The sequence below is a fragment of the Mirounga angustirostris genome, unplaced genomic scaffold, assembly GCF_029215605.1.
Source record: "Mirounga angustirostris isolate CCGP_5_RB_7025 unplaced genomic scaffold, mMirAng1.0.hap1 SCAF_9, whole genome shotgun sequence".
In the NCBI taxonomy this organism is placed as follows: Eukaryota; Metazoa; Chordata; class Mammalia; order Carnivora; family Phocidae; genus Mirounga; species Mirounga angustirostris.
Window position 1 is genome coordinate 68005987 of NW_026991717.1, and position 13633 is coordinate 68019619.

At 48.6% G+C, this 13633-nt stretch overlaps 1 protein-coding gene across 1 annotated transcript; it reads left to right on the top strand.

Moving 5' to 3' along the window:
• Positions 1-5553: 5553 nt before the first annotated feature.
• ACTC1 (actin alpha cardiac muscle 1) lies at positions 5554-11114 on the top strand. The gene is made up of 7 exons (XM_045900400.3): positions 5554-5693; positions 6320-6470; positions 7632-7956; positions 8619-8780; positions 8916-9107; positions 9909-10090; positions 10789-11114. The coding sequence occupies exons 2-7, from the start codon at positions 6342-6344 to the stop codon at positions 10930-10932; spliced, it is 1134 nt and encodes a 377-aa protein (XP_045756356.1). The 5' UTR covers positions 5554-5693; positions 6320-6341; the 3' UTR covers positions 10933-11114.
• Positions 11115-13633: the final 2519 nt, after the last annotated feature.

Here is a 13633-nt window from a genome sequence, read left to right on the forward strand (position 1 = left end):
GTACAATCTATGATAACTCTGGTTCCAATTTCAAATACTCTCCCCACTGTCCCCAGAGTTCAACCTTATCTATTTGTTCATTCATCCTTTGTTTTGTCCCACAGAAGGTTTATGGCAGCTTACAAAGATAGACAAAAGTTAAAAATGGGAGACAAAGAAAAAATGAAAAGTCGAACTGGGTTGTAAAATGGATCCTAACAATTTGGTTTTGTTTGTTTTTTTAAGGTTTTTATTTATTTATTTTTTTTTAAGATTTATTTATTTAGTTGGCAGAGAGAAAACATAAGCAGGGGGAGCTGGAGAGGGAGAGGGAGAGGGAGAAGCAGACTCCAGGCTGAGCTGGGAGCTGCACATCAGGCTCGATCCCAGGACTCTGGGACCATGTCCTGAGCCGAAGGCAGACACTTACCCGACTAAGCCACTCAGGCGCCCCGGATCATAACGATTTGTAATGATGTTAACTATTGGGCCACATGGGTGGTTTTCTAAGATTTTTCTCAGCCCCTGCCAAAAGAAAAACCTGGTGAGTCACTAGATTCAGGATCTCCAGGATCACAACAAACCAGGTACTTGACGGAAGTGCTACTGTTCTTGGGACTAGAGCCAGCACGGACATTTTTCTAAGTAGCTCACAAAGGAGACCATGGCCTCCGATGAACGCCGGTGACGGCATTTTTGCAAGAGAGGCGGTAATACCTCCGTTTGGGACAGAGGTGGTGTACTCCTTACACAGCCCCTCAGTGTAGGCTGGTGACGTCACATCAAAGAGCAGTTTTGCAGATGCTGCAGCTGCCAGTCAGTCCTGCTTCCTCTAGGAAGCTTCATCCGGACCATGCCCCGTATGAAGTCTCAAGCTAGTGCGTGGCCCCTAGTAAGTGCTCAGTAAATGTTAGTGATTAGTATTCTGACTACTATCCTCGTATGTCGCATGTGGGCCCAAACTTGACCTTTCCCGGGAAGGAGATGGGCTCCACAGTATGTGGGGGAGTGAAAGGAGCCCGCGTCTCTGAGCTCACAGATCTCACCTACGCACTCTCTGGCACTTGTGTGAGCACGAATGGCGGTCAGGCTTGGGTTAGGCAACGCCACATCTGGGCTCTCCAGGAAAGGCAGGCTTGCCCCAGGTAACACCTGAAAAACCGAAACTCCATAAATAGAGTTCTTGCCGGCATGGGGAGCAAGCCAACTCTGAGCTAAGACGAACACCTTCCAAGCAGAAACCTATGAGCATCAGCATTTCGTTCTTGGAGGGCAAAGTCCTTTTAAGGAATTTTAAAAAAGGCTCTTAGAAATCCTTTTGTGAGTTCCCTGACTTATATCGGGAAAGAAGAGAGTGAAAATTCAGCTTATAGATGGTTAGGCCCATGTGACTCCAAGATCCAGAAGAATCCCCCTTCTACCTCCTGCTTCCCCTTTCCCCTTGCTCCTTGCTTTGTCCTCCTTTTCAAAATCTCATTAAATGGTTCATCACCTATCATGTCAGAAGGCAGTCACCGCCAGAATCGGCCAAGAGTAGAATCCATTTGGAGTTGAACTACCCTCCCCCGGAGTTAATCTCCTGGGTGGTTGCATGTGGAACAGGGGGAAGCATGTGGCCGAGATTAGGCATGCACTGGTATTGAATTCTGAGCACTAGGATGTGTGCCCCGCCGCCCCACATCCCTCACAGTCACATCACTTTCTTCTTTTAATGAAAACTAAAACCCAGCTCCAGCCAGAGGGCAGTGGGAGTGAACAAATGTGCAGGGGAAAGAAAAGAGAAATGTTTCAGAAGGCTGGCTCCCCCACCCCTGGTCTGGTCTAGAAAGAGCCTCTCCCTCCTTCCTAGCCCGAGGAATGCAGTAGAGGCCACAGAGGAGATGGGGAGGGCTCATGGGGAGGAATTAAGTGTGGCTCAAGTCTGTTTCTGACTTCTCTGTAAATACTGCGACACCTCCAATGGAGGAACAGCTGAGATAAGTGACTGCTAATCCCCCAGTGCCGGGAGGAGGCTGGCCACTCCCTTCCAGATCCCAGCAGATGGTGGACGAAACAAGCTTCCCTCGAGGCAAGGGCAGCGGGAACTGTCCCACCTTCTGTTCCTTCAGCTTGCCCTGCACGTCTCCCTCATGCCCTGTCCCTGTCCAGAAGGGCCTCAAGGGCCCTTGAGAGCCTTGGGGACATACCCCTGCTTTGCCATCCTGCTGAGACACTCAAGGTCAGCCAAGCTGGCCCCCAGCCAGGGCTGGCAGCTTGGGCAGCATTCAGCAGAGCTCCGTGGGCAGGGGCAGAAACAGCCAGGCAGAGCTGCCAAGTTTCTTCCTCCGTGAATCACCTGGAGAAGAGGGGTGGTGACTTACTTAAAATGCAAATTCAATCTTCCAAGGTGGAATCCGGGAAGTTGAATTTCTATTAGGCAGCCCACGTCAATTGGCTGAGAGTGGTTCTAGCATATTCCACTCTGAGAAGGTGCAGTCGGAGGAGACGGGAAAGTATTTCGGGTGGTGGTCAGAGCAGGGCGCAATCAGGGGCCTGAGTTTGAATCCTCACTCTTCCCTTTGTTCAGCTCTGTGACCTCTAGCAAAAGAGGCCCCATTGGTTCCCTGCCTCAGAGGATACAGACCAATCTTTCTCAAACTGCAGGATGCAGCCTCTCCTGGCTTTTGAAGTCACTTTCATCAACATTTGCATCAAAAATGCAAGTGGGAGATTGGTTGCACACCAGTGTGAATGTAGGTAAGACTGCTGAACTGCACAATTCTAAATGGTGAAGAGGGTAAATTTTAAGTTCTTTAAATTTTAAAAAAGGAATATCTAGACTGCACCACAGAGGATAAGTCATTTTTACATACTTAAGTAAACGTGACAGAAGCCAATCTTAATTTTCAAATTAAATGGATCCCTCAAAGACTGTATCAAATGAAAATAGTCATTGACTGTTACTTTCCCATTGACTTGTATTTTAAAATATATAAAATAGGGTTCAGAGTTTTAAAAGGTGGAAATTGAGCAGTATTACAATGAACAGATATTGAACTCTCATACAGCTTTAAGGGAAAAAAGTGTTCTTTCTTACCATAAATATAATGCATATGAAAATACGTTTTTAGGTGGGAAAGAAATGAAACTGTTCTAAAAATATTTTAAGGGGTTGGATCGTCTTCTGAAACTGGTCTCTGTGCTCCGACCTACCCATCTCCACCAGGGCAGACTGATCCCAAGGTGGGCAGGCTGGAATTGGCCTCCTGAGCCCTGGAAGTATCTGCAGAGGATTCAGGTCCATAGCCTCTGTGCTCAGTGATCCACTGGACCTTCCAGGAGCTCCCTTTGCGTGAATGGCCGTGAACGTGGCAATCTGCCATCTGCCACTCCCAGGTTGAAACTTTCTTCCACACAAATGTTCATGAACTTCAGTCCTACTCTACTTTAAAGACAATAAAATGATATTCTTCAAGAAGGCTTTCTCTGAGCCCTCTTTTGGATCCCTCTTTTCATGACTATCCCCACGATTCCCTTCTTTTTCATCCCAGCATGCACCATAAGTGGCCCTGACTTTTCTGTAATTGTCCAGCTCTGCTCTCTTTATCACTATATTCCTGTGACTAGCCCAGTTCTTGTCCCATAAATATTTGCTGAATCAATAAATGAATGAAATTGACCCAGTTCTTCCAAAGAGAAAGCTACTGCTGCCCCCAAGAGTATCTGAGTTGCTGAATTGTAATAGTGACAATTTGCTTTATATCTTCTATGTGGATGCTATCACTTGCCCCTAATTATTTTGATAATTAATGACCCTTGCCAGAAAAGAGTTACATTATTGTGTTCTTTTTTGGAGGCGAAAATTGAGGCTCAGGGAAGTGAAGTGACTTGCCTGAGACCAAATGCACCATAAGTGATAGAAGCAGGATTTGAACTCAGGGCTGTCTGGCTGTACCCCAGTCCCATCTCTCCTTTTTCTTGGCTCTTCTGCATCTGCGTGAGCTGAGGCAGCTCTTCTCTTTGCATCCTGTCAACGGGCATTTTCTTTGTAAAAGGCCTACTGTGTGGCAGGGCATGACCCCCGCCAGACCCCCCCACCTGGCTCCATCACCCAGCTGCCCCCACAATTTCTTCTCCAGACCAACCCAAACATGGTTGGGGAGTTCATCAGGGAGGGCCCAACATTCCCCAGTCCGGACAAATATCTAATCAGTAGACCTCCTCAGCATATCAATCCAAGACCACTCTAGAGATGAATGCCTGTGCCCAGTTTTCTATTTTTAACTGGTGTGAGCGGGAGGGAAAACACAAGCATTAAAAATCAAAGTGCCAGTCAAGAACAGAGAATACGGGACACCCCAGAGCAGCAAATCAGTGATCTGTGTCCTTACGTCTCCCTGTTCCTTTCCCCTCTCCCAAGTTCATGGCATCTTTCCATCCCCTTTTCCAAAATCCCAAGATCCTTCTAGATCTGTTTCCATGAAGAAGCTGATACCATTTTTACCACTGCTTCTCCTACTCTAATGTGTGTGTGTGTGTGTGTGTGTGTATGAATCAACTGGGCATCTTGCCAATTCCGATTCAGTAGTTTAGGGGCGGGGGGGGGGGGGTGTGGAGGCCCAAACTCTGCTTTTCTAACTCTGCTGTCCTGTGATGTGTTCATTTGGTTGAAGCTGCTGTTATCTTCTTGACAAGAATACTGCTCTTTCAGTCTTGTCTCCACTTGGAATAAAGGTCTTTGCACCCCAGTTTACAGAGGTTCATCTATTCACCAGCAAGTGCATAGGCAGCTTTTGGCATTGGGTCCTTCATTCACTTTGGCAGCAGGGGATCCTTTTCTGGCCTGAAGACAGGAGTCTGAGTTTGAGCAAAACCTTGGCAGCAGGAGGAGAGCTACCTGATATCCATGCTGGGGTAAACCTGGCCCCCTTCTCCAGCAAGACTTGGCCAGGCTCTCACTCCAGTTCTTGTTAGCTTCTTCCCTAGCCAGACCCTAAGCCAAGCATGAGCTGCGGATCAAGGTGGCCTTGGTTAATCTCTGCTTTCTGACCTAGAGGAGCACGGCCCCCAGTCATCCAAGCTGGTGGGGACTAGACCAGAAGGGTGACCTGTCCCAGGTGCCCCCTTTTCTGGCCACCCCAAATGTGCTGCTGTGGTGCTCTTGGGGTCCACGAGGACTGCCAGGGCTCTAGTCCTCCAGCTCCCAGTCCTGGAAGAGGAGAAGCTGCTGTCGCTCCCCTGCCGCCCTGGTCCAGCTGTCAGGACCCCTCAGCAGAGGGCAGAGGGCCAAGCCTTCTGGCTTGTCTGTGGCTTATTGTCTTAGGCTGGCGGGGCTGCGAGGAACAAACCCACAGCGCACCCAGGGTGCACCTCCATCCAAGAAGGGGGAGGAGGTGAGCTGGCGTCACTTAGTCTTCCCCTGCCCCCTACCCTTCACCGCCTACCCTTCCCTAGCTCCCTATTTGGCCATCCCCCTGGTTGCCCCCTCCCCTTCCTTACATGGTCTGGGAGCCCCCTGGCTGATCTTCTCCCCTGCCCTTGGCTCCATGAATGGCCTCGGCGCTCCTCAGTGGTGCGAAGGCGACCAAATAAGGCAAGGTGGCCGACCAGGCCCCCCACCCCTGCCCCCGGCCGCTGCAACTGACCCCGTCCATCAGCACACTATAAAGCGGCGCGCCCCGCGCCCGGCAGCCAGCGCCTGCCGCCCGAGCCGAGCCGAGCCCGACCCGCGGACGGTGAGTCAGCGCCCTCCGCCCGCCCCGCCCCGCCCGGCGCCGCCCCGACCGCAGCCCGCCCCGAGCCCGTGGCCCCCGAGCCGGCCCCGAAGCCACTTTAAAAGAAAACAAAAACAAAAACAAAACCCCCACACTTTTCGATGCGGCTCTAACTTGTTTGGTCCTGGGTCGTCACAGGAGAGAGGCGCGCAGATCGCGAGCCCTGCGCCTACCCCCCCCGCGCCCCGGGCATTTGGGGTCCCTGCTCTCGTGCGCGTTTCCCTCCCGCTGGGGCTTAGGCATGGGGTGTGGCTGGGGTCCAAGTGGGCTCTCAGGTTGTGGAAAGGCAAAGCTGTGAAGGGCTGGGGAGGCCTTGCTAAGGGGTGACCGCACCTCCTTGCACCCGGGGCAGAGGGTGCCTCCTGGCCAGGGCACCTGGGTGGGTCCCTCTCCCCTTCTCCACGCACGTCCGTCTCGGTCTCCGCAGCCTCTTCCCGCCTTGCCTCCTCTGCCCCGAGGGGAAGGGAGCTGACAGGCTTCCCTCCTCCGGCCGCGAACCTTCCCCTGCTCCGTCCCCTCCTCGGGGCGCGAGAAGGCCAGCGCCAGCGCGGGCGCTGAGCGCCGGCCGCCCTGCTCTCCACCTGCAGACCCCGCCGACGCTGCGCCAGGATGTGCGACGACGAGGAGACCACTGCTCTGGTGTGCGACAATGGCTCGGGGCTAGTGAAGGCCGGCTTCGCGGGGGATGACGCGCCCCGCGCCGTCTTCCCCTCCATCGTGGGCCGCCCACGCCACCAGGTAAACTTCCCGCTCCGCCTGGCCTGCTCTGGCCCCTGCCAGTCCCCGGCCTGCCACCTCCTCAGTCCAGCCATCTAGGAAATGTGTCACCTGCCCTTCCTGTTGCATGCACTGCTCAGGTCAAATAAGGAAAGGATGCATTTAGCCTGAAATCCAAGCCCGGACAAGCAGTGCTCACACCACCAGCAACATACCACCAACCACCGCGGCTCGTCCCCCTTCCACTTTGCAGGGACACAGCCCTCCAGGGGTCCCACGCCCTGTGTGAAAAAGCGGCAGCTTCTCTCCTCCACCCCTGCCCTACGTTTTTAGTACTCAGTGTCTTCCCTGCCCCTTCAGTTTCTAACTTGGCCTCCCTTGTCAGTCCTGCTCAAGACTCATAACACTGTAACTTCTCCCAACCTACCAGGACCCAACCCACATTCCTCCCTCGTGTTCACAGCCAGCTCACTGGGCTCCCAAAGGATGTAAATCTCTCTGCTTCCTGGCTGTTGCATTTTTAGAAGCCGGGCGTGACAGAGGCAGCAAGTGCCATGGTGATAGTGACATACCACCTTGTTTATTAAAAGAGATGCCATGCTCTCCGGCTCCGCCGGCCGCCCGGCCAGACAAGCCACCGAGGAGGAGAGCTGTGTTGTCGGGGCTGGTGGCTGATGGGTTCCACAGGACAGCGCTGGGCCCGCTGGATTTCAGGGGCAGAGTGATAATGGCATAGCAGCCCATCTTTTTATGTTCACTTGATGAATGTCAAAATCTTTTCTTAGGAGAAACACAGTGTGTCATTAATTCAGTCATTCCACAGGGTAGTCATTTATATTCCGGTCGACATGGGTGATGAACTTAATAATTTAATGAAGGCATCATGGTATTTTTAAAATGAGGTGAGGCTATACTTCTTTGGTGAAATAGCTTTATTCCCCTCTCCCCAGTTTTATCCTAAAGGACAGAATTGTACCTGGGGAGAGTGTGTGTGGGGGTGGGGGGAAGGTACTAGATTGATTTTAAGTGATATTTCTAAACTGGGGTAAAATTCTATTTTTTATTGTTTCTGGTATTTAAAAGGTGTGCCTTGACTTGGGCAGTTAGATGTAAATTTATAAGGCATCAGTTACATTCCTAAAATAGCGGAAGCTTGATTTCCCCATCTTTTTCTTCGTATAGGGAGTCATGGTGGGTATGGGTCAGAAAGACTCCTACGTAGGTGATGAGGCCCAGAGCAAGCGAGGTATCCTGACTCTCAAGTACCCTATTGAGCACGGCATCATCACCAACTGGGATGACATGGAGAAGATCTGGCACCATACCTTCTACAACGAGCTCCGTGTGGCCCCTGAGGAGCATCCCACTCTGCTCACGGAGGCCCCACTGAACCCTAAGGCCAACCGTGAGAAGATGACCCAGATCATGTTTGAGACCTTCAATGTCCCTGCCATGTATGTGGCCATCCAGGCGGTGCTGTCCCTCTATGCTTCTGGCCGTACCACAGGTAAGTTTGGGCTGTGGAGACACTCACTGATTCACCACGTCCCAAAGTCACTGACCTTGCTATGAATCAGCTTCCCTCACACTCCCTGGGAAGGTGTCCTTGAGAAGAGAAGGAGGTAACAATAGTTTCAGATGCCATGCATTTCTACGAGTTGAAAGCACATGGAGTTAGATCTGTACCTTTCCTAAAGTATGTGACGCCACACACTTAAGGCTCCACACGATGTATAAATCTGGAATGTAGCCATCGCTGGTATGTGTCCCATACCAACACAGCCCCTGGGCACACGGCCCCAAGGAGAACCGACAGTCCCTACAGGGTCTGAGTCAAAAGAGAGAGAACGTGTGCAAATCAGATGGGAGGAAAGAAAAACACGCCTGGATGCTCCCATAACATGCTAATGGCTGGTAAAAAGGATGGTCATTTGAAAGTGTCCTGGGGAAATTTTTCTACTACAATATTTAAAAGGGTGAGCTGTTGCTGGCTTCAGATTTAGCCCTCGTTATGCTCATTTTTATTCTGTGTGTGTAAGGAATCTAATTTGATCTGGATCCATGCCCAGCGCGAGCATCTTTTAGCCGAGATTGGAAGTGGGCTTTGACACAACTAAAGCAGTGGCATCCTCAGGGATTTACTTTGTTCCCGTCTGTTTCTTCCGACAGGCATTGTTCTGGATTCTGGGGATGGTGTAACTCACAACGTTCCCATCTACGAGGGCTACGCTTTGCCCCATGCCATCATGCGTCTGGATCTAGCTGGTCGGGATCTCACTGACTACCTCATGAAGATCCTCACTGAGCGTGGCTACTCCTTTGTCACCACCGGTGTGTGTGTGTGTGTGTGTGTCTCATCTGCCACAGCATTGTGTCTGCTTTTTTCCTCCGCCAGAGAATCTACCTACCCCCTTTCAGTTGACTTCATTCTCCAGAGCTTGACTCTGCTACCCTTTATCTCTGCAGCTGAACGTGAAATCGTCCGCGACATTAAAGAGAAGCTGTGCTATGTTGCCCTGGATTTCGAGAATGAAATGGCCACGGCTGCCTCTTCCTCATCCCTGGAAAAGAGCTACGAGCTGCCCGATGGCCAAGTCATCACCATTGGCAACGAGCGCTTTCGCTGCCCTGAGACACTATTCCAGCCTTCATTCATCGGTGAGTGGTAGGGTCTGGCGCAGGGGCCTGGCTCTTCCCTAAGAAATTTAGGGGTCCCCCAGAGTAAAACTGATTCTCATCAAGAAGGATTAAGGGGCCCTTGAGGTAAAAGAAGTCGCAGCTCAGAGTCCCACACAGCTCAGCCTCAGATCCTAAGGGCTCATTAAAGGGATGGCCATCCTGTTCTGTTGCAGTGATATGATAAAGGATGACACGCTGACTTCATGTCAAAATAAAGAATGAGACAGAGTAGTGATTGAAGAATCTGTATCTGCAGGAAAGGAATGGTTACTCAGAAGTGCTGACTTATTCCAGTAAGTCCATTACCCAGTAGCTGGACTTCCTCTGAAGTTACTCATCATTAAATGCAACCATATGAATCATACTCGTGGTAATAACTGGACCCTGGTAGTTTACCAAACATCTTGCCCCAGGAATGATTTCTAAGAGGAAGCTTGTCAGGATCTGATTTTAGCCCATCAATAAAAATTGCATTAATCTAACTCCAATGCGTGTCTCACCCTTTCCAACATATCTCTATACATCTGATGCATGCGTTCGAGTGTTCACTCCAAACAGGTGCTAAACAAGGTGGTTTGTGTCTCGACAGTCTATTGAGGATTAACTGTGAGAGACACCTGTTCCGCAAACGCCTTGCAGTATATCTTAAAGAAGAACACATGTTGCAGAGACAAATGGGCGACAGTTTATCAACACAAAGGAGTCCTGTTTTCTTCCCTCCACCCTGGGCCCCTGGCCCGAGTGCACTGTGATTTTTTTTTTTTTTAAACTTATTTCTAGGTATGGAATCTGCTGGCATCCATGAAACCACTTACAATAGCATCATGAAGTGTGACATTGATATCCGCAAGGACCTGTATGCCAACAATGTCCTATCGGGAGGTACCACCATGTACCCTGGTATTGCCGATCGCATGCAAAAGGAAATCACTGCTCTGGCCCCCAGCACCATGAAGATCAAGGTAAAGAACCCCTGTGGGTGGGAGAGGCCAGGTGGGTCTTAGGATTGCATGCAGAACTCACACTGTGCTTCCCGTCTCCTATACGCTTTACCTCTTAGCTTTTCTAGCACTTTTCCCAAGATAAGAGACTTTAAAAACATTTTCAAGCAGTGGATAATAATAGATGCTGGAAGAAAAAAAAATACCCTAAATCTTTGAACACATTTTAAAAGTCTCCAACTTTTGGGCTAGCCTCCATCACACATTTAGCTTGTTGCCGCATTATACTCTAGTTCAGAGAAGTGGGGCAATTCTATTTTGTAGAGTCTTTGATAATGGACAGAATGAGCCAGAAGAAAATGCATAAAACTTGATTCCACCATATTAATTTTTGGTATGAAATATCTCATATTTCTGGGGCGCCTGGGTGGCTCAGTCGTTGAGTGTCTGCCTTCGGCTCAGGTCATGGTCCCAGGGTCCTGGGATCGAGCCCCGCATCGGGCTCCCTGCTCCGCGGGAAGCCTGCTTCTCCCTCTCCCACTCCCCCTGCTTGTGTTCCTCTCTCGCTGTGTCTCTCTCTGTCAAATAAATGAATAAAATCTTTAAAAAAAAAAAAAAGAAATATCTCATATTTCTTTCTGTGAATCTCTCCAGCATGTTGCTTGATCTGTTGCCTGGAGTGTTAGAGTTCACCGGAAACATTTGTTTTCTTTCTGCAGATTATTGCTCCCCCCGAGCGTAAGTACTCTGTCTGGATTGGGGGCTCCATCCTGGCCTCCCTGTCCACCTTCCAGCAGATGTGGATCAGCAAGCAAGAGTATGATGAGGCAGGCCCATCCATCGTCCACCGCAAATGCTTCTAAGGTGCCTTCTCTCTTAGTCTACATTCAGGATGACAGTATTATGCTTCTTGGAGTCTTCTGAACCACCCTCCCTTATCTCTCATCAATCATTGTACAGTTTGTTTACACATGTGCAATTTATTTGTGCTTCTAATATTTATTGCTTTATAAATAAACCAGACCAGGACTTGCAACATACAAAAGCCTCTCTCTTTTCTTTTCCTGGGAGGCACGGGGTGGGGCCAGTGTAGGCTTACTTCAGTCTGCGAATTCAAATGCTGGTGGCTTTGCCCCCAGGAGCACTGTAATATCACAGTACCACAAAGTGCGTCAGATGAACTGGTGTGACATTTAGCCGGGAGTTACACTACTAAATATCAGTTTTACACTTTGGAATAGAATCATGAATTTATGTCGAATCTGAAAAGTAGATTAGCTTTAACTCTGCATCAGCGACGCACGAAACCGGATTTCACAATTCTTTGGGATTAGTTACTGTGAATGACAGTGAAAGTTGTTGTAGCATATGTTCCAGGTGTTTTTGTAACTTTGTAGAAGCTACATATATATTAGTAATGAGAAAGTCAAAGATTATTTTAAATAAGTTAGCTTAAATTCTCAATTCTAGACTCCTCAGTTGTCTTCCTGAGGGCTATGCGTGTCCATGGTGAAACACGGAGGCTGGCTGACCGTTAGGCCCAGCCATGTCCCATCCCGAATACTCCCGAAACAGATCAAGACCATTGTGCATGTTCAAAATAAATGTGAGGAAACAGGCACCAGATCCTTTTGCCTCATCAGTAACTAATTTGTGGGACAGAGGTCTTTGGGTTCTTCATATCTTTGAAATGTTGGGCCTTGGAGTTGAGTGCAGTGAAGGCTATGAAGTCTGCCGGGAGGTGAAGGGGAGTGAAGCCACAATATTCCCTTTATTCCATGCTGGACTCTTTGCAAAGTATGTTGTGGGGGCTTCTGGAGGCAGCAGCAAAGAATCAGTCGTGCTCTGTCCTTGAGGGGCTCACATTCACTACACATAAACTCCCAATGTGTGCTGTCTGGGAAGCTTCAAGGAGAGGGACATGGGTCTGGGTCTTGAAGAACGGTTAAGAATCACAGAGGTGAGAAGAGCGGCAGGAAGTATCAGCAGAAGTGGGGCAGAAGCCAGCTAACAAGGCACAGGGCAGGCTGGTGGGAGCTGATGACTTAGGAAATCAACTTGGGAAGGTGAATTTCCACCTGATTGCGGAAGCTCTGAAATTTTTCATTTTCAAGTTAATTGTTCATGAACTGTTGGAGCAGTTGAATGGATGTAATTAAACTTTTATCTATTTTTTTTAAAGATTTTATTTATTTATTTGAGACAGAGAGAATGAGAGAGACAGAGAGCATATGAAGGGGGGAGGGTCAGAAGGAGAAGCAGGCTCCCCGCCGAGCAGGGAGCCCGATGCGGGACTCGATCCAGGGAGTCCAGGATCATGACCTGAGCCGAAGGCAGTCGCTCAACCAACTGAGCCACCCAGGCGCCCCTAAACTTTTATCTATTGATGAGGGAATCAAGACAGAAAGATGAAGTAAGTGGTGCAATGTTACACAGCTTGTGGAATACCCAAGATACGAAGCCAGATTTTCTGACATCTAATCTAATGGTGCTTCTCAAACCATCTTTAGTCATAAAACTTCAGTCTTAAACTATACTCATAAAGTTATAAACATAAACATATAGACATAAAGCTTTAGTCATGGTCTTAGTGCATTTTATCACATACGTTTTGGGAGTCTGCATTCAAAATTTTGAGTATTTGGGGCTCATCAGACATCTTTAGTAAAGTTGCCAATATCATTATTCAGAGTCATAATTTTGTCTTTATATTATTCATTCCAAAAGTATCTCTTGATCCGTGACTCTGGGCTAAGCACAGTAGTAGGTACAGGGGACACAAAGATGGATCAAAGCACATTTTCTGTGCTTAAGAAGTTCAGAGTTTAAAGTCTGTGCTATTATGTTATAGTAGCCTGAGCAAACTAACATGTTGGGCATGATGGTCCAAGATTCATGGTCTAGCAACTTAGTAGCCTCTGGAGCAAAAGAATGTCTTCCTATGTGATTCTTGACAAAAATTCCAGGGAAGTCTCAGTCTGGCCAGGCTTGAGGACTGAATCATTACCATCCTGACCATGGGAAAGTATGAAAAGAACTAAATGGCATAAACACCATACCTAATGAGCTAGAGCAGGAGGGAAAATATGATAGTTTATGGACGAGGGCTCCAACTTTCAGTTTGAGAGTTTTATTTGATTTAACAGGCCAGGAGAAGAGCTTGAGAAGAGCAATGACTTCACTCACACAAAACTGGGGGGTAAGACTGAGAAGCTTTGGATGGTGGTATGTGTGACTGGCCAGATTTTTTCGAGACTCCACTGTGGAGACCCAGGAACACAACGATCTCTCTATGACCAGATTAGCTGGGTGTTTAAGAAGAAATAAGTCAGATTCACTTTGTGATTAACATGATAACAAATGCCATAAATATTTCCTAGTAACTGATAGCTACTGAAGAAATTTTGAGTCTTTTAGGCCAAAACCAGCAAAGGTCGATACCCAATTTAAAGTTGTTAATTTTAAATAGAGAAAAGAGTAATTTTATTTCAGCAAAAAAGCCCTGAGTTTATTCAGAAATAACAGAGGAATCGCAATTTGGGACAAGCAAGCCATGGTGAACCA